The sequence below is a fragment of the Triturus cristatus genome, chromosome 3_2 (assembly GCF_964204655.1).
Source record: "Triturus cristatus chromosome 3_2, aTriCri1.1, whole genome shotgun sequence".
Taxonomy (NCBI): domain Eukaryota; kingdom Metazoa; phylum Chordata; class Amphibia; order Caudata; family Salamandridae; genus Triturus; species Triturus cristatus.
The window spans coordinates 1,227,466,303-1,227,488,075 of NC_140584.1; the positions used below are offsets into that span (position 1 = coordinate 1,227,466,303).

At 46.2% G+C, this 21,773-nt stretch overlaps 1 protein-coding gene across 5 annotated transcripts in view; it reads left to right on the forward strand.

Annotated features, from left to right (window-relative positions):
* Positions 1-21,773, forward strand: part of LOC146859524 (CD5 antigen-like) — a 585,933-nt gene that overhangs the window by 306,662 nt on the left and 257,498 nt on the right. For all 5 annotated transcript variants that reach the window (XM_085650234.1, XM_085650233.1, XM_085650232.1 and 2 more), the window contains one exon: positions 17,816-18,136. In XM_085650234.1, coding sequence (XP_085506360.1) covers positions 17,816-18,136 — 321 coding nt within the window. The remainder of the gene's footprint in view (positions 1-17,815; positions 18,137-21,773) is intronic.

Below are 21,773 nucleotides of genomic sequence, written 5' to 3' on the forward strand. Positions count from 1 at the left end.
TCGAATTATCTGCTTCCCCCTCAGCCGATGCATTCCTGCCTAGTAGTTTAAGTAAACATTCTTTCCAGTTACCGAGCAAAAGGCCCGACTTCTCTGTCTTTATGCAAGTAATTCATAGTCCTGTTACCATGGAATATTCCTACCCCCTCGCATTTAGTGTAGACACTTAGACGCTTGTACACGCACTCACAGTCAGTATAGAATAGATTTTGTCCGAGAGCCCTTCCCTTGTGGATAACATAGTTCTTTAAACATAGGATGTTAGATATGATTTGGGATTAGGTTGACTTGACCCCCCAGACTTTTTGTCTCCACATGTAGAGCTAAATGTCAAGTCCCCTTCACCCTCTAGTTGCGCGTCAATCACACGTCATGCTGCTGCGCGCGCATCTCTGCCAAGTATTTCTGCTGACATTGCGAAATCATCTCCAGGTATCCACCCACACATGACAAATTACCCATTATCATCAAGTGGACGCCCACATGGACGCCCACCTTCACGCCTACTTACACGCCCACATGCTCTTATCTCATTCTCTCTTGCTCTTTTGCTTACGTACAATTGAGAAATGTATATATACTGTACTCTGTGAATAATGTTTTGAGAATATTGAGAATACTTTTCAGTCCCTTCCAGATCCTTTTTTGGTGATGGAAATATTCTCCCTTTGACTCGAGTTATTGGAATAAAGCCCTTTATGAATCTGATACCACAGACTCAGCCTCTTGCTTTATGCATGATCTTATTTATATTTTAAAAGTCTGAGAGCGTAATATTTTATTTACCACAGAATGGCGCCCGAACAGTTTAATCTCTTTCCCCACACGCCGGAGATGAAGGTCCAGTTTTGCCCCCTTCCATAGCCGTGATGGACTTCAAGCGCGCACGTCGCGGGTCTTCCCGCCAACTCCCTCAGGCCAATGAAGGGGACAGACTGCGACCAGGCATCCATACGAGGCGGTGAGGAACGCAGATTGTCCTACCCAGAGCCCACCTGCGAGAGAGCTGTGTCCGAGGTATACAGAGGCCCACCAGATTCCGAAGTTCTGAAGTATCCAGGTCACGAGTCGGGTCCAGTCCGGTCCAGTCCAGTTCAGTCAAGTTTCTGAGGCCTTCCGTTTCCGAAGCTACCCGGTGAGTACCATTGCTGGGGAGGCATTTCTGACGTGCACATAGGTTGTGCCGGTCAAGACGGGTTTGGGTACACAAATCCGGTCTGCACTGTTTCAGCAGTGTATATGTACTGTTTAGCAGTATATCAAGTATTCCGAAGTATCTAGTTATTGTCGAGAATTATGCTTGGTGATTTAGTTTTGCAGACGATCATCATTGTTGTTCATTTAAATGTTAAATGTTTAATGTGTTAAAACGTCCTGCATATTGTGGTATGAATGACTGTTCATTATTGTGTTTTTTGTATTAGGTGTGTTCAAGATTAAGTATCAGATCAGTTGTCAATATGCCGCTCTTTTCGAAATTAAGACAGATCACAACTAGAAAAGGGGTACTCGAAGAAGCTGTTCCTATTCCTCCTAGGGACACTCCAGGGCACTTCCTGTATCACAAACATGGCTTAGACGCCATACTATTTCTTGATTTATGGGTGGACTACACCAAAGAATTATCAGAAAGTCACAGGTGGCCCGCAGCTGGGACCTGGGATGCAGATTGCATCGTGAAAGTAGAGGAAGAATTATGGAAAAGGAAAGCTAGACAATTAACAGAAAGACGCCATTGAATTATGGCGAAAAGAATCGTATAGACGTACGGAAAAAGCACGTAGACAGGAAGAGAAGAGTAAGGAGAATTCAAATAAAGTTCGAGAAAATGTGTTAGTTGAGGAAGGTATCCGAGTAAAAGCAGAACAAGTAGATGGACAACGAAACACTCTTATGAAAGAGAAAATGTAGACCAGCTTGGAAGGATGCCATTGAGTTTTGGCGCAAGGAGTCACATAGTAGGTCAGAGTAAGTGTTTCACGAAGCAGAGAGGAGTAGACTGGAGTCTGGAAAAGCCAAGGAACAGATGTTACAGGAGTAATTGGAGTAGGTATAGTAGCCCGAAGGTTCTTGAACCACCCACCAATTGAACAGCGCATAGCTGGTGTTTACATGGTCCAACATTTGACTACGTTGTCAATAGGAAATTGAGAGGGGTGTAGCTAGAGAAGGAGCAACACCTGTGATTTGATGACACCCCTAATGTACAAAGTGCTAACGAAAAAGTAATTTTTGAAAAGTTTAGCTTGAAAAAAAAAAAAAAAAAAAAAAGAATTGTGGGTATTTCGAATTTGCAAATTGTTCAAGAATACAGGTTTGTGTTCTTGGTGGTCCAGTGAGCCAATGTGCTGGGTCAAGTCGGTGAGATTATGACCCCCTGAGTGCAAATTGTATGTAAAAATAATTTTTCAATTGAGCGAATTATTGCAGTTTTTATGGAATTGAGTAGTCTTTTTGTCTTTGACAGCTTCAGAGTGAGGAGAAGGTGGGGGCTGTGTAGAGCAGTATGTGATACAGAAATCGGAGACAGATTCTGACCTTGTAGCCAGTGTAGGTGGGGGCCGGTGAGAGGAGCAGAACAGAGGCACTGCTTAGAAAGCTTCTCTGACATCGCATCTGTGTAATGCCTGCAGCCGGAACAACAAAAACGTTGGCTGGCAGCCCAGGCTCAGGCCGCGCTGAGGGGCTATTTTTAACTTCTCTGATAAGACAGGGCAGCTGAGAAATGTAAGTCGAGAAAGATTCCCTTGTTCTATTCTGTGCAAAACAAGTGTCCCGAGGAAATGTATATGGAGAAGATTTGTTTTATTTTTTAGCAATTGTTATATTGCTTCTGGCCAGAAAGTAAAATGTTGCTCTTGCTTGGAATTTTAAGGGCTATGTGCCTATATAAAAACGATTTTCAAATTCAGACATTTTTGAATTGTGGCCACAAGCTGCCACCAGTTGCATTGGATAAATGATCCAGTGGTTAAAAGTCTGTGAGGAGAGATGAGAGGTGCGTCTTCGTCTGGGACATTAGGGTACATTGTGTTGACGAAGATGCATAGCTCCATTTTATAAAAGAAAACAAACAGGTTTGTGTCTTCTTCGTTTTTGATTATTATTGCTGATTCTGTTTTTATAAAAGAAAACAAACAGGTTCGTGTGTTCTTCGTTTTTGATTATTATTGCTGATTCTGTGTGTCAGACTTGACACGGTGATTTCAGATGGGGGTGTATAGGGCAGGTAAATAAGTTATTGATTATAAGCCTGACAAATTAAGCAGGCCAGAGTGTTCGCCTCTGAGCTGTAGGTACTATAATTGCGCATCACTGCTCATTTATATATGTTAGTGTAATTGTCTATGCTTTCTGTGCTTGGTATACTGATGGCTTGGCATATGTATTTTATATATGTTTTGTTTTTGTGTTGTATTGACCAGTCTGTTTAGCGTTTAATACCAAGTTCTCCTGTGCAAGTACAGAGATAGTCGTGACGACGGCGATCTTTGCACAGCGCTTGGCTGGAACTTGTTCACAATTACTAAATTTAACTGACGTGATATTACCTTTATCATGCTGTCAAAATAGCAGACAACACGTTATCAGTGTATGTCTAATTGGTGTTGGAGATGAATGAAATAAAAGGAAAAATTATGCAAGACTAAAATATTTTTCACATGACTGCCTTTCTCTTATAGACAGGCAGCCTCGGTCATATGTTTCCAGATTGGACATTAAGGAACAATTATGATCTGTGCACTCGCATCTTAACTCTTGAAGGCCTGTTTTAAATAAGGACTGCCACCACAGAGTGACAAATGAGGCTCGGTATTTAGGGTAATGAGAAAATATCTGACAGGATTTCCTTTTTAAAGTTTGCTCTAGTAAGCTCATTCTTGTAAGTGGTGGCCCCAAAAGTTGACTTGTTTTTAAATTAGGCTGTTTATTGTATAGGTGGAAATTATTGCAGAATTACTGATTTTTTTTTAGCAGATGAATTATTTATTATCAACTTTAACAACTGTTCTTAAACTTGGTTTTCCGAATATTTAGGTAATTTAGCATTCCTATTAGGGCCTACTAGCATTAATATTGACTTCAGGTTGGTGTAGGTTCATGTAATAGGGACATTTGCATATGAGATGTCATTTGGCTAGCTTATGAGCTAACACAATGAGGTTTGTACATTAATTTGAAGGATTTCTCGCCGTTTCAAATACGCTGTGTATCCCCTATAATTTTGCTTACGCCCAGTAGCTACACACAGGGATTAATAGTGTTGACAAGACACAGGGTTTGATAGTGTTTGACAGCAGTGAAATCTGTTTCAGATTTCCTCCTGTCAAAAAGGGGGGGAAGGAGGAGAATATTGGCTTTCTGCTGGCCCCTGAGGAGGTTCGCTTCCCGCTAGCCCCTTAAGAAATTAAGCCCCTTAGAAATTAGCCCCCTTAGAAATTAAGTCGAGGAAATAGGTATGGTGCTTTCCCCTTTTTCTCATGTTTTATTGTGATCTTTCAGGGGAATTAGTTGTGGGCACCGGAACGTATTCAATTGATTTCTGGTTTTTCCCAGCCCAAGACACAAAAAGACTAAAGTCCTCAAGAACACACTGTGGCATTTGAAGAATTAAAGAGAGCTTTATGTCAAGCACCAGTTTTAGCAAACCCTGATTACAACAAATCGTTTATGCTTTTTGTGACAGAGCGGGATGGAACAGCACTATCTGTCCTAACACAAGATCATGCAGGAAAACACGAGCCCTGTGCTTATCTTTCTAGTACATTAGACCCAGTAGCACAGGCTTTGCCTGCGTGCCTAAATCAGTTGCAGTAACGGCCTTAGCCATAAGACAAAGTGACTCGATAGTGCTGGGCCACCCTCTGACAGTACAAGTACCACACGCAGTAGAGGTTCTCTTGAACCGGACACAAACACAACACCTGACTGTAGCTAGACTGACAGGCTATGAGCCAACGTTATTTCAACCACACATAGAGATCAGACGATGCAACATACTGAATCCTGCTACCCTTTTGCCCTCCAGTACAGAAAGCGTTTCACCACACAACTGTGTTGAAGTAATACATACCGTGACTAAACCAAGACAAGACTTGACAGATGTTGCACTCCCAGACCCCGACCTAACACTATATGTTGACGGCTCATGCATGAGGACAGGGGCGGGAGAATTAGTGGCAGCATATGCAGTGACTGCTGATACTGTAATAATAGAGACTAAAAGAATAGACATATTGTCAGCACAAGCAGCAGAGCTCATCGCCCTGACACAAGCGTGCATAAGAGCTAAGCACCTGAGAGTAAACATTTACACCGATTTTGTGGAGAGAAAGAGGTTTCTTGACCTCTCATGGGGCCAAGATACAGCATGGCCCCCTTATTCAAGCCCTACTGGAAGCAATACATTTACTAACAGCCATAGCTATCCTAAAAATGTAAAGCACATACTAGAGCCACAGATACCATTTCCCAAGGCAATGATCTGGCAGACCGAACTGCTAAACAGACAGCTCAGACCCCACTAGACATGACAAAGTTACAGGTTCAATAAGTGTCCAAAGCCATGACAGTTAGGGATCCTTCCAAGGATATACAAGACATACAGACACATGCTACTATGGACGAATTAAAGAAATGGTCGGAACAAGGAGGGGTACTGACTGATCAGGGTTGGATGAATAAGGGCAAATCCACATGGTTTCTTCCTGATACCATGGTACAAGTGATTATAAATACCGCACATAGTCCTGCACACTTAGGAGAGAAAGCAATGATAGATAGCTTACAGAATATATGGTTCAACAAGCACCTGCGTGCAGCAGCGAAACAAAAGGTCAGAACATGTATGATCTGTTGCCAATTCAATCCAGGTAAAGGCATTCCGATGGAACAAGGTGGATTCCATCCACCTGACCACCCTTTTGAAGTGCTCCAAATGGATTATATCCAAATAAACAGATGTAGAGGTTACAAATATGTCCTGGTACTAATGAAGCAGGTGTCCCTTCTGTTAGGGTATACCTGGAAATTCCATTGTGTGCGACATCCTGAAGCAGCAGGCCTTGTAGAAAGACATAATCAGACATTAAAATTTTGCGCAGACAAAGGTATAGACTGGATGGTAGCCCTGCTGGTTGCCCTCTTTTACATGCGAATGGTAGCTCATTCTAGAACAGGCTTATCTCCCTATGAAGTGGTCTTTGGTAGACCACCAAAATATGTGGGCACTACAATGCCTAAAAGATTACTTATGTTGACAGTAACATGCTGACAGATTACCTGGCTTCCTTGATGTCTGCACTACTCTCTTGTTGTTCGCAGGTTGCTGCCGCCTTCCCTGACAACACCCAGGTCAAAGAATACTCCATCGCTCCTGGATGGAAGGCGCCAAAGTCAGTGCTCTGGACCACGGGGACGGCCGTTAAAGTCAAAAGGCGGAAAGGATGATTGCACCTTCACCACTCTTTTACAAAGAAAAAAAAAAACTTTGAACTTGGATTTTGGATTTTGAACAACATTTTCTAGAGGAGAATGCCCAGAAGTTTCCACAAAGCTAAATTGTGATCCAAGAAGTCAGAACCCGTTTGATCAATTAAGTCCACTAGGTGGTGAAGCGGTTGAACATGAATTCTGGCTCGCATAAGATCTTGGACAATAACATAAAGCAAAAATAAGAGAGCTAGATAAGAAGCAAATAGATGTATAGTGACTGTAATTTTTCAATCTCTTATGTACATCACGATAATATGTATCAGCTTAATACTACATGCTATTTTTTCCTCCTATTGCCTCACTTTTACACTCCTCCACTAATGATACCATAAAGCACACATTTAGTGATCTGCCATCCTATGAGCTATCATATCGACTTGCCTTACGCAACAATACCTTTATTCAGATGCTGCACCATTCATATCAGACTAGCAATGCTACAGACTGCTGGGTCTGTGGCCGACTCCCCCCCTATCAGAACTATAAGGGAGTTTTGCCCCTTTATTCTCTATCCGTTCACACACAATGGCGCCTGTGGAGCATGGTTTAGTTTGATTAATTCCCTAGATTCGAATTCCGCAGTTTATCAAGACAACTGGGTATGGGGAAACCTGAACTTAGTTTTGCTTAAAGTCTGCTACCCTAACAAGGAGGGACTTCCCAAAAGAACAGGAACTGATCTAAGAAATGAAGTATATGGATTAGGTAATTTTACACTTAACCTCATGATCCTGAACGTTGAATCTGAAGCTACACCAATCTTGCCCGCCATGTCCGTATTCCCAGTAAAAGGGGAATTATGTATAAGAAAGAATGGCTCCATACACATGGGCCATAGTAAATGCACCACTGTAATAAAATTCAGTGATCAAGGCAAGTCTACATTTAGAGCTTCTCGCCATTCCTACTTTATATGTGGCCAGACCGCATATATACGTCTACCTTTGGATTGGGATGGTACCTGTTACATAGCATTCCTCCTACCACCTGTTTTCCTAGCTCCTCCTGATTATCATAGAAATACTCATTTAGTACACAATAGACAGCAGAGAGATCTCCCAATTGTCGATTACACTGAAACAGCATGGGAAAAATACACAGACTTCAATAAAGGTTTCTTTCCCTATATAGGTACAGTTACCAATAGTAAGCTGATACGTAGATTAACCAGAACCCTTGAAGCAGTAGTGAACGAAACTATTTCCGCCTTAGGCAATTTAACAGAAGAGCAGTCTGCTATGCGGATTGTTGTGCTTCAAAATAGTCTTGTCCTTGACGTTATCCTGGCCGATAGGGGCGGAGCTTGTAGGGTCATCAAATCAAGCTATTGCATTTTTCATACCAGAAAATTCGCCATCTGTATATAAAGCCATAACTCGCCTTCATAAGATTGTAAGCCAGATACACCAGAATCCAGGCACCTGGACTTGGTCCGGTTGGTTTTGGAGTGTATTATCTACCTTTGGATGGAGGGTCCTATCCTTCCTAGGTATTGGCCTTCTTATACTATTCAGTTGCTGTCTATGTCTGCAATGTGGACCAGCGATTTGTGGTCTGTGTACCACATCGTGCATTCCACATCAAGATTTTCATTCAAGATCCCGGAAGAAGAAAGAAGAACAAATGATGCTATATGAACAGATCAATGGATTAATGAAGATTGATATCTCTTGACGGGCAAGTAGGGGACAAGGAGGGAATGTGGAAATATGGATTTTTCTGGTCAGTTATGTCCCCTATCTTGGACCCCAACGGTTTCATGTATGAATCACAAGTACATGTATGTTCCCTCCAGTTCCAGTTATGAAGACGCAAACACATGTGCGTCCACCGTCAACATGCCCTCTGTCAGATCCGCCATGAATAGGCCGGATATTCCCTTCCTAAGTACGAAAGGCCACCGCCTTTATATGGCTCACTTATGCCATTTTACAGTCCAGGCAAGTAGGCCCTGATTCTGTCATCAAGCTTTTCTTGCCTTCTGCCTCTGAAAGCTCCAGTCTGAGCCTGCATCTGTGACCATGAACTTTGTCTCATTCTCTGCGCGGCTCACGAAGCCTGACATCAGCCTATTCTCTGCCAAGAACTGTATTTCACCTTCGAATTATCTGCTTCCCCCTCAGCCGATGCATTCCTGCCTAGTAGTTTAAGTAAACATTCTTTCCAGTTACCGAGCAAAAGGCCCGACTTCTCTGTCTTTATGCAAGTAATTCATAGTCCTGTTACCATGGAATATTCCTACCCCCTCGCATTTAGTGTAGACACTTAGACGCTTGTACACGCACTCACAGTCAGTATAGAATAGATTTTGTCCGAGAGCCCTTCCCTTGTGGATAACATAGTTCTTTAAACATAGGATGTTAGATATGATTTGGGATTAGGTTGACTTGACCCCCCAGACTTTTTGTCTCCACATGTAGAGCTAAATGTCAAGTCCCCTTCACCCTCTAGTTGCGCGTCAATCACACGTCATGCTGCTGCGCGCGCATCTCTGCCAAGTATTTCTGCTGACATTGCGAAATCATTTCCAGGTATCCACCCACACATGACAAATTACCCATTATCATCAAGTGGACGCCCACATGGACGCCCACCTTCACGCCTACTTACACGCCCACATGCTCTTATCTCATTCTCTCTTGCTCTTTTGCTTACGTACAATTGAGAAATGTATATATACTGTACTCTGTGAATAATGTTTTGAGAATATTGAGAATACTTTTCAGTCCCTTCCAGATCCTTTTTTGGTGATGGAAATATTCTCCCTTTGACTCGAGTTATTGGAATAAAGCCCTTTATGAATCTGATACCACAGACTCAGCCTCTTGCTTTATGCATGATCTTATTTATATTTTAAAAGTCTGAGAGCGTAATATTTTATTTACCACAGTGCCGTCACACAACTGTTAGGGTGTTATGCTTCATCATTGGCTGCTCCTTATCAGGGCGGCGCTTCAATGCCTGATGGGCCTGGGGGATCTTTGTCAGAGATCCTTTTATCTGAAAAATGCCGTATCGATGAGTGCAAGTGAGGAACCTAAGTAACCGTGTAACTAGTGGTGTGAATGAGTGGTGACTAAAATAGGTTCTAGTATCCTAAAAACAAATCTTTATAGGGGAACGGTACCAGGACTAGATACAAACAGTGATGCTATCATGTAGTCATCAAGTACCAGGATAGCTGCTAGTGAGGTGTGGTCAACATGTTTCGTGCCTCGACAGCCCAAGGATCAGGCGGCACTTCATCAGGACCAATAAAACAATAAATGTATGCCCCTATCTTGGAAGTCACGTCTCCCTTTTATCAAGGGATGACCTAACAATGTACACCGGTCTACCCCTAAATGCTTGCTGGCCTATGGTTCTATCTCAAGAGAGGCAAAGTAATCATCCAGAGGCAAGATGGAGGGTCCCGGTAAATTTGAGGGACACTTGCCGGCATTTGATACTTTGTGGTCTCACCTACCGCCTCCATTGTCCTGCAACACAGTTCTTATAAATTACATATTAAGTCACGCTTGAACCCAAACACATTTATTTGATTAGGCCAAGATATTGTGAAGGCCTCTCAATGTTACTATTATGAGCACGGAAATAAAACTGGGAAATTATTGCACTGATTAAGACAAAGTAATGAGAAGTTCACACATATAGTTAAAATTGAGAATGGGTATGGCATCCTCCATCAGGGACCAGCTGGCATAGTGGAGACTATCGCTCATTACTATGTAACATTATATAGAAATTCATCACCTGTATCAATGGGATGGCAGACATAGCAGCGTAACAGACGTCCAATATGCATGACGTACTCCCGACCAAGCATCTAATATTGGTAAATCCACCTCACCGGATGAAGTGGCGAAAGCTATCTCCCAGATTTCAACTCAGAATTTTTCAGGCCTCAATGTCCTCCCTATTGAGTTTTTCAAATGTCAGGCAGACATATTGGGATAAATTAGAAACCAGAAGGCCCTACATTGATAATATACTGGCTGGAGCACATGTCTGAGGAAAAACGCAAATGAATCCAATAAGAAAAGGCCCAGCAGGGCCTAAGATCTCTAATTATAATAATCATACCACTTTTAGGTGGCCTTTTCCAGGTTGCTGGACTGCAGAAATGTGCCCCAGTTCTCAATGTTTATTAAGTGCATCCATGGGTGTGCAGCATCTCAGGACTCCAGCACAGAAAGAGTGCACAATGCTCCAAACCTCCCCTCTCAAAGTATTCCCGAGGGGAGGAACAATATCCAAAAGAAACTAGCAGAAGACAGGCCCATCACAGTGAATGACATGTTCGCCGACAGGCAAGGCTAGTGCCTAGGGCGGCCCTCCATCCACAAGCAGAGTGTTACTCGAATGATTCATTTTTGCCCCAGGTGGGAGGAGCTAATTGTTGCCACAGTCCAGGTAGCCTCAGAGGGAGCCTGAGTGAGAAGCCTGTGAGGCAGATGGTTGCCCCATGATTGCTTGTCCCCTGGCTCTCTCTTAATAAATGAAAGAGCCATTCTGGGAGAAGGAGACTTGGGCCGGGGGGAGAAACGACCCCAGCAGCTGGCCCCCACCAGCAAAAGAGCAAATGCATGGTAGGTAGGAGCCAACTTGACTGTGCAGGCATAGGAACCCATGCAGTCTTTGGAGGAAGCATGCGGGTGCCCTATAAGTGCAGTAGGAGCACCCACTCCTGGTAAGAATAAAGCCCACTAGTGGCACAAAAGAAAGATGGAGAAAAAGGAAAATGTACCCACCTCGATCAGCTGATTTAACCCCTCCTATGACCATGACGAGCTGGACTCGTCATGGAGCACAGTCGCGCTGTGCCCATGACGAGCCCAGCTCGTCATGAGGCATTCCCTGGGGAATCCCTCTGGTGGTCCCTCTTTCACAAAAAATAGCCTCGGGAGCTGGGGAAGCGCTTCCCCAGCTCTCGAGGCCCCCCCTGCTTTTAGTGAAATGACGATCGGCGCACACGTCGCGCCGACGTCATTACACTGAAACTGAAACTGAAATGAGCCCGGAGGCTCATTTCAGTTTCACTTTCTACGTGCTCAGGGGGCTATCTCAGCCCCCTGAGCACGTAGAAAGACGGGAGAGGTATCGTTGGAAAGGGGAGAATCGCCCCTTTCCAATGGCACCCCTCCCCAGTGGATCCCTGCTTGTGGATCGCCACAGGAGGGCGATCCCCAAGCAGGGATCCACCCACTAGACAACAGGGAGCGGCCCCTTGGGCAAGGGCCTTTTCTCCCCCAAAATATATTGGCACCGGGGAGTCTATTTGCCCCCCCTGAGGGGCAGATGGGGCAGTAGCCCCCATCTGCCCCCCCAGGGGGGGGCAAAAAGCTCACTAGACAACAGGGAATTTAAAAAAAAATAGGGGTGGGGGCTGCCCAAAACAGGCAGGCCCATTGCCCCCAATTATCACAGTTTTTCTGCCCCCCCCCGGGGGGCAGATGGGGCATTGACCCCTAATCTGCCCCTTCGGGGGGGGCAGAAAGCCCACTATACACCAGGGATTTGTTTTCAGTTTTTTTTTTAGGGTGGGGGCTGCCCGAAACGGGCACGCCATGCCCCCACCCACCAGCCACCATTACAGCCTTTCTGCCCCCCTGGGGGGCAGATGTGGCATTGGCCACCAATCTGCCCCCCCCGGGGGGGCAAAAAGACCGCTAGACACCAGGGAATTTAAAAAAAATATATATAGGGGTGGGGGCTGCCCAAAATGGGCAGGCCCATGCCCCCACCCCACCCACCAATTATCACAGTCTTTCTGCACCCCCCGGGGGGCAGATGGGGCATTGGCCCCTAATCTGCCCCTTCGGTGGGGCAGAAAGCTCACTAAACACCAGAGTTTTGTTTTTAGATTTTTTTTAGGGTGGGGGCTGCACGAAACGGGCACGCCAATGCCCCCACCCACCCACCATCATTACAGCCTTTCTACCCCCCCTGGGGGCATATGGGGCATTGGCCCCTAATCAGCCTCTTCGGGGGGGCGCAAAGCCTACTTGACGCCAGGGATTTTTTTTGCGCAATTTTATTTAGGGTGATGGATTTTATTTAGGGTGGAGGCTGCCCGAAACGGGGACGCCAATGCCCCCACCCCCACCACCATTACAGCCTTTCTGCCCCCCCGGGGGGCAGACGGGGCAGTAACCCCCAACCTGCCCCCCCAGAGGGGCAGAAAGCCAACTATCCAGCAGGGATTTTTTTTGCGCAATTGTTTTTAGGGTGTGGGCTGCCCGAAACGGGCACGCCAATGCCCCCACCCTCCCCCCCCCACAAAAATGACAGTCTTTCTGCCCCCCAGGAGGCAGATGGGAGCTGTAGCCCCCAATCTGGCCCCCCTGGGGGGCACAGAATGCCCACTAGAAACCATGGATTTTTTTGTTTTATTAATGTAGCGGTAGGGGCACCCCAAAATGGGCATGACAATACCCCACCCCACCCCCAGAGAAATTCCAGTCTCTCTGCCCCCCTGATCTACCCCTGGGGGGGCAGAAAGCCCACTAGGCACCAACGAGTAAGCAGGATTTTTTTATGCGTGGGGGTGGGGGCTGCCCAAAATGGTCATACCAATGCCCCCACCCCACAAAAAATAGCCACACTCTTTCTGCCCCTTTAGGGGCATAGCGGGATGAAACCCCCTTCCCCGATTCCCCCCCAGGGCGGCAGAAAGCCCACTGGGCTCCGAATCTTTTTTAGAAATGTGCATCCCTGTGGATTTTGGGCCCTAGTTGGCACGTAGGCAAACCTAGCAAACCTGTACATTTTTGAAAACTAGACACCGAGGGGAACCCAGGATGGGGTGACTTCAATGGCTCTCACCAGGTTCTATTACCAAGAATCCATTGCAAACCTAAAAATGTGTCCAAAATAACACAATTTCCTCACATTTCTGTGGTGGAAAGTTCTGGAATCTGTGTGGGTCCACAAAATTCCACCCACCCTGCGTTCCCCAAAGTCTTCAGAGAAAAAAGGTACCTCACTTGCGTGGGTAGGCCTAGTGCCCGCGTCAGGCAGGGGCCCAAAACCTATTGAGGAGACATCCAAATTACCTATCACAAAACAACCTGGTTTTGCAAAGGGGGTCCCATGAGTTTTTGGCCCCGGGCTTGGCGGCCATCTAAGGAAACCTACCAAACCCACACATTTCTGAAAACTAGACACCTGGGGAATTCCAGGGAGGTATGGCTTGCGTGGACCCCCAAACGTTTTCTTACCCAGAATGCCCTGCAAACCTCAAATTTAGCTGAAAAAAATCACCTTTTTCACACATTTTTGTGGGGGAAAGTTGTGGCATCACCGGGCTGACACAAATTTCCTACCACCCAGCGTTCCCCCGGGTCTCCTGATAAAAACGGTGCCTCACTTGTGTGGGAGGCCCAAGTTCCCGTGACAGGCAATGGCCCACAACGTAGTGAGGCTACATGAAATTTGCCTATCTCATAACGACCTGGTTTTGCAACGGGGTCGCTTGGGTTTTTGGCCCGGTGCTCGGTGAACACCTAGGTAAACCTACCAAACGGACACATTTCTGAAAACTAGACACGCGGGGGATTCCAGGGAGGTATGGCTTGCGTGGATCCCCCAACGTTTCCTTACCCAGAATGCCCTGCAAACCTCAAATTTAGCTGTACAAATCACCTTTTTCACACATTTTTGTGTGAGAAAGTTGTGGCATGACCGGGCTGACACAAATTTCCTACCACCCAGCATTCCCCCGGGTCTCCCGATAAAAACAGGGCCTCACTCGTGTGGGAGGCCCAAGTACCCACGACAGGCAAGGGCCCACAACGTAGGGAGGCGACATGAAAATTGCCTACCTCATAACGACCTGGTTTTGCAAGGGGGGGTCACTTGGGTTTTTGGCCCGGTGCTCGGCGGCCACCTAGGGGAACCTACCAAACCGACACATTTCTGAAAACTAGACACCCGGGGGATTCCAGGGCGGTATGGCTTGTGTGGGTCCCCCAACGTTTCCTTACCCAGAATGCCCTGCAAACCTCAAATTTAGCTGAAAAAATCACCTTTTTTCACACATTTTTGTGTGGGAAAGTTGTGGCATTACTGGGCTGGCACAAATTTCCTCCCACCCAGCGTTCCGCTGGATCTCCCGATAAAAACGGTGCCTCACTCGTGTGGGAGGCCCAAGTACCCGCAACAGGCAAGGGCCCACAACGTAGTGAGGCGACATGAAAATTGCCTACCTCAAAATGACCTGGTTTTGCAAGGGGATCATTTGGGTTTTTGGCCCGGTGCTTGGCCGCCACCTAGTGAAACCTACCAAACCCACACATTTCTGAAGACTAGCCACTCGGGGGATTCCAGGGAGGTATGGCTTGCATGGATCCCCCAACGTTTCTTTACCCAGAATGCCCTGCAAACCTCAAATTTAGCTGAAAAAATCACCTTTTTCACACATTTTTGTGTGGAAAAGTTGTGGCATCACCGGGCTGATACAAATTTCCTACCATCCAGCATTCCCCCGGGCCTCCCAATAAAAACGGTGCCTCACTCGTGTGGGAGGCCCAAGTACCCGCGACAGGCAAGGGCCCAAAACGTATTGAGGCAACAGGAAAATTACATACCTCAAAACAACCTGGTTTTGCAAGGGGGTGTCACTTGGGTTTTTGGCCAGGGGCTCGGCGGCCACCTATGGAAACCTACCAAACCCACACATTTCTGAAAACTAGACACCCGGGGGATTCCAGGGAGGTATAGCTTGCGTGGATCCCCCAAAGCTTCCTTACCCAGAATGCCCTGCAAACCTCAAATTAAGCTGAAAAAAATCACCTTTTCACAAATTTTTGTGTGGGAAAGTTGTGGCATCACTGGACTGATACAAATTTCCTACCACCCAGCGTTCCCCCGGGTCTCCCGATAAAAACGGTGCCTCACTCGTGTGGGAGGCCCAAGTACCCGCGACAGGCAAGGGCCCAAAACGTATTGAGGCGACATGAAAATTGCTTACCTGATTTTGCAAGGGGGGTCACTTCGGGCTTTGACCCGGTGCTCAGCGGCCACCTAGGGAAACCTACCAAACCCACACATTTCTGAAAACTAGACACCCGGGGTATTCCAGGGAGGTATGGCTTGCATGGATCCCTCAACGTTTCCTTACCCAGAATGCCCTGCAAACCTCAAATTTAGCTGAAAAAATCACCTTTTTCACACATTTTTGTGTGGGAAAGTTGTGGCATCACCGGGCCGACACAAATTTCCTACCACCCAGCATTCCCCCGGGTCTCTTGATAAAAACGGTGCCTCACTCGTGTGGGAGGCCTAAGGACCCGCCACGGGCAAGGGCCCAAAATATAGTTAGGCGCACTACGTTTAGGACCCTTGCCTGTTGAGGCGCACTACGTTTTGGACCCTTGCCTGTCGCGGACATTAGGCCGACCCACACAAGTGAGGTACCATTTTTCTTGGAAGACTTTGGGGAACGCGGGGTGGGTGAAAATTTGTGGATCCACGCAGATTCCAGAACTTTCCACCAGAGAAATGTGGGAAAAATGTGTTTTTTTTGTCAATTTTTTAGGTTTGCAAGGGATTCTGGGTAACAGAACCTGGTGGGAGGCAGTCAAGTCACCCCATCCTGGATTCCCCTGAATGTCTAGTTTTCAAAAATGTATAGGTTTGCTATGTTTCCCTAGGTGCCGGCAGAGCTATGGTTAAAAAACTACAGCTAGGCACTTTGCCAAAAAAGGGTCAATTTTCGCTACGAAATTGAGGTGTGTCCGCGTTATGTTTTGCGCCGTTTCCTGTCGCGGGCACTAGGCTGACCCACACAAGTGAGGTACCATTTTTCTCGGAAGACTTTGGGGAACGCGGGGTGGGTGGAAATTTGTGGATGCACGCAGATTCCAGAACTTTCCACAAGAGAAATATGGGGAAAAAGTGTTTTTTTTGGCAATTTTTTAGGTTTGCAATGGATTCTGGGTAACACAACCTGGTGGGAGGCAGTCAAGTCACCCCATCCTGGATTCCCCTAGGTGTCTAGTTTTCAAAAATGTATAGGTTTGCTAGGTTTCCCAAGGTGCCGGCAGAGCTAGGGTTAAAAAACTACAGCTAGGCACTTTGTTAAAAAAGGGTAATTTTTGCATTGTGAAAATGTGGTGTGTTCACGTTGGGTTTTGAGCCATTTCCTGTGGTGGGCACTATGCCTACCCCTACAAGTGAGGTACCATTTTTATCGGGAGACTTAGGGTAATTCAGATTTGTATAGGAACTGTTATTACCTATTGACTTTTTATGTATTTCTGCCTTCCAAATGAAAGACATTGTGTAAAAAAGAAGTCATTTTACATACAATAATAGAGCAAAATTTACCCATTCAGCGTAAACCTTCCTCCGAAGGCCAGAGAGAATATGGAGCGTCAGTGGTAAGCCATTCTACCCTATTTAGAATGGGTAGTCAGATGTCTTTATACTGTCTACCGAATCCATTAATATCCTGGAGGTGAAGGAATGTTAAAATAAAAATATAAAATAAAAACTATTCTTACACCATGGGAGAAAACTCCACTGAGGTTGGGGCTATTCATTTTTACTTTGCCAAAGCAAACTCCCACTCTAAATACCTTTGTATAAAACGTTGAGATAGTGGTTCATACAAACCCATAGAGTTCCCTCAGGGCCGACAGTGAACTTTAAATTGGGTGGGTGAAGTGTTGCCGGACATACCACCCTGACCGCCTTCACTCCACCTGCCAAAATCTAAATTGGGCCCTAAGAAGTGGCGTCATACACTGTACAATTCTTTAGTCTAATTGTTTAATGTTCTTTTAAGATAGACTCTAATGTTGTTAAAGGTATGCTTCTAAAAACTCCTGTGGAACTGATTTTTTTTTGCAGATGCACATGATTGTGAAACACTAGTAACTAATGTTGCATCATGTATTATCAACAGTCTATTTGTACACAATTAATATACTTGTGTATTTAATGGTGAGCTTCTTCTAATATGCTAGAATCTCGAAATGGCATTATTTATTTAAAGACTATTGCTAGATCATATTAGGTATATAAACTCAGGATTTACAGAGACAATGCTCAGCTTCTCAGATCTGTTTGTCCATCTGTGATCTCAGGGAGGAGAAGCAGTGAAACCTGCTGACTGCTGATATTGTATCTCTTTACTCACCTTTGAATGTCTCCCTTCTGGAGGTGGTCAATGTACTCAATATCTGTTCCCTTCTCTTCCACTGGTCACAGGTGGTGCTGATGAGATATTGTATCTCTTTACTGACCTTTGAATGTCTCCCTTCTAGAGGTGGTCAATGTACTTAATATCTGTTCCCTTGTCTCCCACTGGCCACAGGTGGTGCCGATGAGATCCGCTTGGTCAATGCTGGTGATGCCTGCAACGGGAGAGTGGAGGTCAGGCATGGGAAGCGATGGGGGACGGTCTGCGATATTCACTGGGATAAGAAGGATGCTGAGGTGGTCTGTAGACATCTTGGATGCGGATCAGCTTTATATGCACTAAGTGGCAATGAAGTGTTTGGAGCAGGATGGCACCAAGTGTGGCTGAGTCGGATTCGATGCACAGGAGCAGAGGCGTCCTTCTTCGACTGTCCTCATGATGCGTGGGGACATAATCCCTGTCACATCAGAAGGGATGCTGGAGTGCAATGTTCAGGTGAGAGAAAGGAGCACAAAGGGAAATATTCAGTTATGAAAACTAATATCATGAATGATAAGAATGTAGTAATGTTGTGATTGCTGAAGAATTATTCAGCGCTAATTGGGTGCTATATGATACCTCATCTCCAGGTCTATCACTTGGTGATTCACAACCATTTGGGTATCCCAGAGTGTGATGCAGGATGACTCATTGATTGTGGCAGAGGCATCCATTTTGTGATGCCAGGGCTCAGGAAAGTCCTACCCGTGTTTTGCCAGTATGAACATGTCTCTCCCTCTAGAAGGGTGGAATGCTACCCCCGCCGACAGAACTGGTGGAGGGGTAGTTTTCCAAAGCGTTTGACACCAAACACGACATGTTTTGATGCAGCCATCTCAAAGTTAGCATTTACCGAGAGGTTATAATGCAATTAAGAGTATATGGTATGGCTGTATCACAGAACAGCCGTAAGGAAGTATTTCCGAAAGCTGCAGAGGGGCTCAGCTCATGCTTGGGCACCCTCTCATATAAAACCAAGCACTCTGCCTTCAGGATTGTCAAAGGCTGCAATAGGAATGGCTTATAGGTGTATATGTGTCTGTATATAGGTGTGGATTTAGGTAGCCTATACCACGGTAAGGGGTGCAAGCACACCCTTACCCAGGCTGCAGTAGCATACCTGTGGTGCCATTTTGGAGTGCTTCCCAGGGGTGGCATAATATATGCTGCAGCCCCGGGTAGGCCTCTGAGGTACCTATGCCCTAGAAGGTTTTTGGGGCCCTTGAGAAGACTTCTGGTTTTTACCCTTGTTCCCACCCTTGTCAGAGCTTTTGGAATCTTGCTTCTTTGGGTCACCGCCTTGGTTCTGTACCTTCTGCCTCACCCTGGTTCTGACCTATTTGTCTGCCTTCTTTCCCAATTCTTGAGGAGAGGTCAGATATGAGTCTACCAGGTACTGGTGCATCAGCTGATTTTGTCAGTTATTAAGAATCTGCTCCCTCATTATCAGATTGTACAATCCTATGAAGTCGCACACTTTACTGCCCAATAACCAACCTTCCAGAGCCTTAGCAGCACAGTCAACAAAGTCAACCCAGTCCTGATTTTGTGCCTTTTGGGTGTCTCTGAAATTTAATCTGTATTGTTCAGTGTTTAGGCCAAACCCATCTATCAGTGCACTCTTCAAGACTTTGTAGTCATCAGCATCCGCTTCACTTACAGTGAGGAGCTTGTCTCTACCTTTGTCTGCAAAGAAGAGCCATAGGATTGTTGCCCACTGACCTTGAGGGACCTTCTGTACTTTACAGGCCCTCTCCAAGGCAGTTATCCATTTGTGGATGTCATCCCCACTCTGGTAGGGAGGGACAATCTTACTTAGGTTTCTATGGTCATAAGACCTCTCCCTATCTCAATTGAAATTGCTGCCACCAAGGGTCTCTAGTCCCTCCTTTTTACTAGCCCTTTAGAGCTGCAGGGCATCCCTATCTAAGGCCATCTGTTGCTTTCTGAGGTTGAACTTGTCTTGCTCATACTTCAGCAGTCTCTCTCTCCTCTCCTGTTAGGTTTCCCTCTCTCTGTGAGAAGAAACAGAGGTTCCTATAGAGGAGTTAGACTGGATAGATCCCCTTGAAAGAGATCTATCCCTTCTAGCCCTGTTGTCAGGCCTACCAGGAGGAATAAAGAAAGTGGCATTATTGTCATCCTCCTCATCCTCATGCTGGTGGTCTGTGTTCACCAGAGTCTGGTCATTGTCACCGATCTAGTCAGCATTAGAGTTAGGGTCAGGGGAGATTCCACCCTCATGTGCTGCCTCACCCACACTGTCTAAATCATCAGGCCCACTAGGCCCTGTGATATCATCCAGTTTCAGTATATTTATGAGATGCTGGGTGGATGGACTTTTGCCTGTCTTCAGCTTCCTAATGGAACATAAGGCCCTAAGCTAAGCAAAAGTGAGATACTCATATTTATACGGAAGGATCTCACTGGTTCCTGGTAGTGACCCACTGGTTCCTAGCTGGTTAGACAATACTACTGTGGTGTGGTGTATTGCACTACCTACACTAGTGTGGCCTACTAAACTCTCTTGAGTTGTAGAAAGGGTGTGCTATCCCTTAACACACAACTCTAAGTTCAGAAGAACTTACTTTAGCTAACTTGATATTATATGTACCTCAGGTACCTTTAGTGGTTTTCAGTTGATCAATTCAATTGAGATTATCTGGTAAAACAATAGCAAGCTGGAATCCCACCACTGCCACCAATGTGAGAAGGTGGCCTTATATATGATGTCCACTAGTTCTAGTGGGCACCTTGTATCAGTCCAAACAACCCCTTATGGTGATAGGTTAAAGACAACCTTTATAGAAAGCTATCCTAGTGGTAGCTATGGAGACCCTTTGGACTTAAGAAGTTCTAGGGCTAGCACGCACGAGAGCACCGGAGTACTCGAGTTATCTCACCCAGGGAAGCCGGGTGCATAGGTGTCTTTTGGTGTCGGGTCGCGTCGTCGATTTCAATGGGAGCATGCAAAGAACTGTTGCTGCCGTGAAGAGGAGAAGTGTCCGGAGAGATCCAAGCCTGGATCTAGGATGGAAGAAACCTGAAAGCAGAGGGGACAGAGTCTGGGTCACTAGCCAGTGACCTAGGGCAGGATGGACCAATGCCCACAGATGTCGGGTGCTTCAGGTGAGTTGATGGGTGTCTTGACTCTTCAGCCACGAGGTCCAGGAGGTGTCGATGAAGTCCACGAGCCGAATTCGAGTTGTCCCACAAAGTCTGTCGAGTGCTGCAGTGTCGGCGACCAGAATGCAGGTCACTGGAATTCAGAGAAAGGACTGCGGTGCAGACCAGCAATGTCTGAGGGACTCACCCAGCAAGGGTAAGTAAGGGCACATCTGGAGCAACCAGGAAAGCCCAAACAGAAAAGGAGTTGCCTTCTTGGGGACCTGCTAGCCAACGGACTAGTGATCATGAAGGAGCCTTGAGTGGTTGAAGGAGCCTTAAGTGGTCGCACTTGAAGCTGGCCCACGGGTCACTCGTGGAGTGGAGGCCAACAATCTTCCTTACAGGAGATGCTCAAGGATGGGGCTACTCAAAGCCAAAAGCACAACTTCGAGGAGTACCAGTAAGATAGTGTTGCTGCAAAAGATCACGGTGTCCAGGGGTCATGGTTCCACGTCAGCCACGATAGCCACGGGCCTCAGCTTTGCTGTGGAGTCAGAGTAGCCTCGGGGAAGTCTGAAAATCTGCCTCTGGTGATGCAGACCGGTCAGTTGCTTCTTTGGTGCCTGCCAAGCAGGGGAGTCACTCCTTGACCCCAAGGGAGATTTCTTCAGTCTTCTAGTCAGGATAGAACGTTAAAGGTCCAGGATATATGTAGCAGAGTTTTGTCCAGGGTAATCTAAAGTCCCAGGGACTGGATTTCTATACTTATAGTAAGTTTAGGGGATGGATTAACTCTAAGGCCCCACGTATGGGTGGGCTTGGAAAGAGGGGTGGTTGCACCCATTTCCTTTGTTCAGTTTTGCACCAGAGCAGGGGCAGGTACCCCTGCAACCGGTTTGAACTGGAGTATGCCCGGGGATACCAAGTGTGCCCCCATTGCAGGGCTTCAAAGCACCAGAGAGAGCTCCCGCCCAGCCCCTATGCA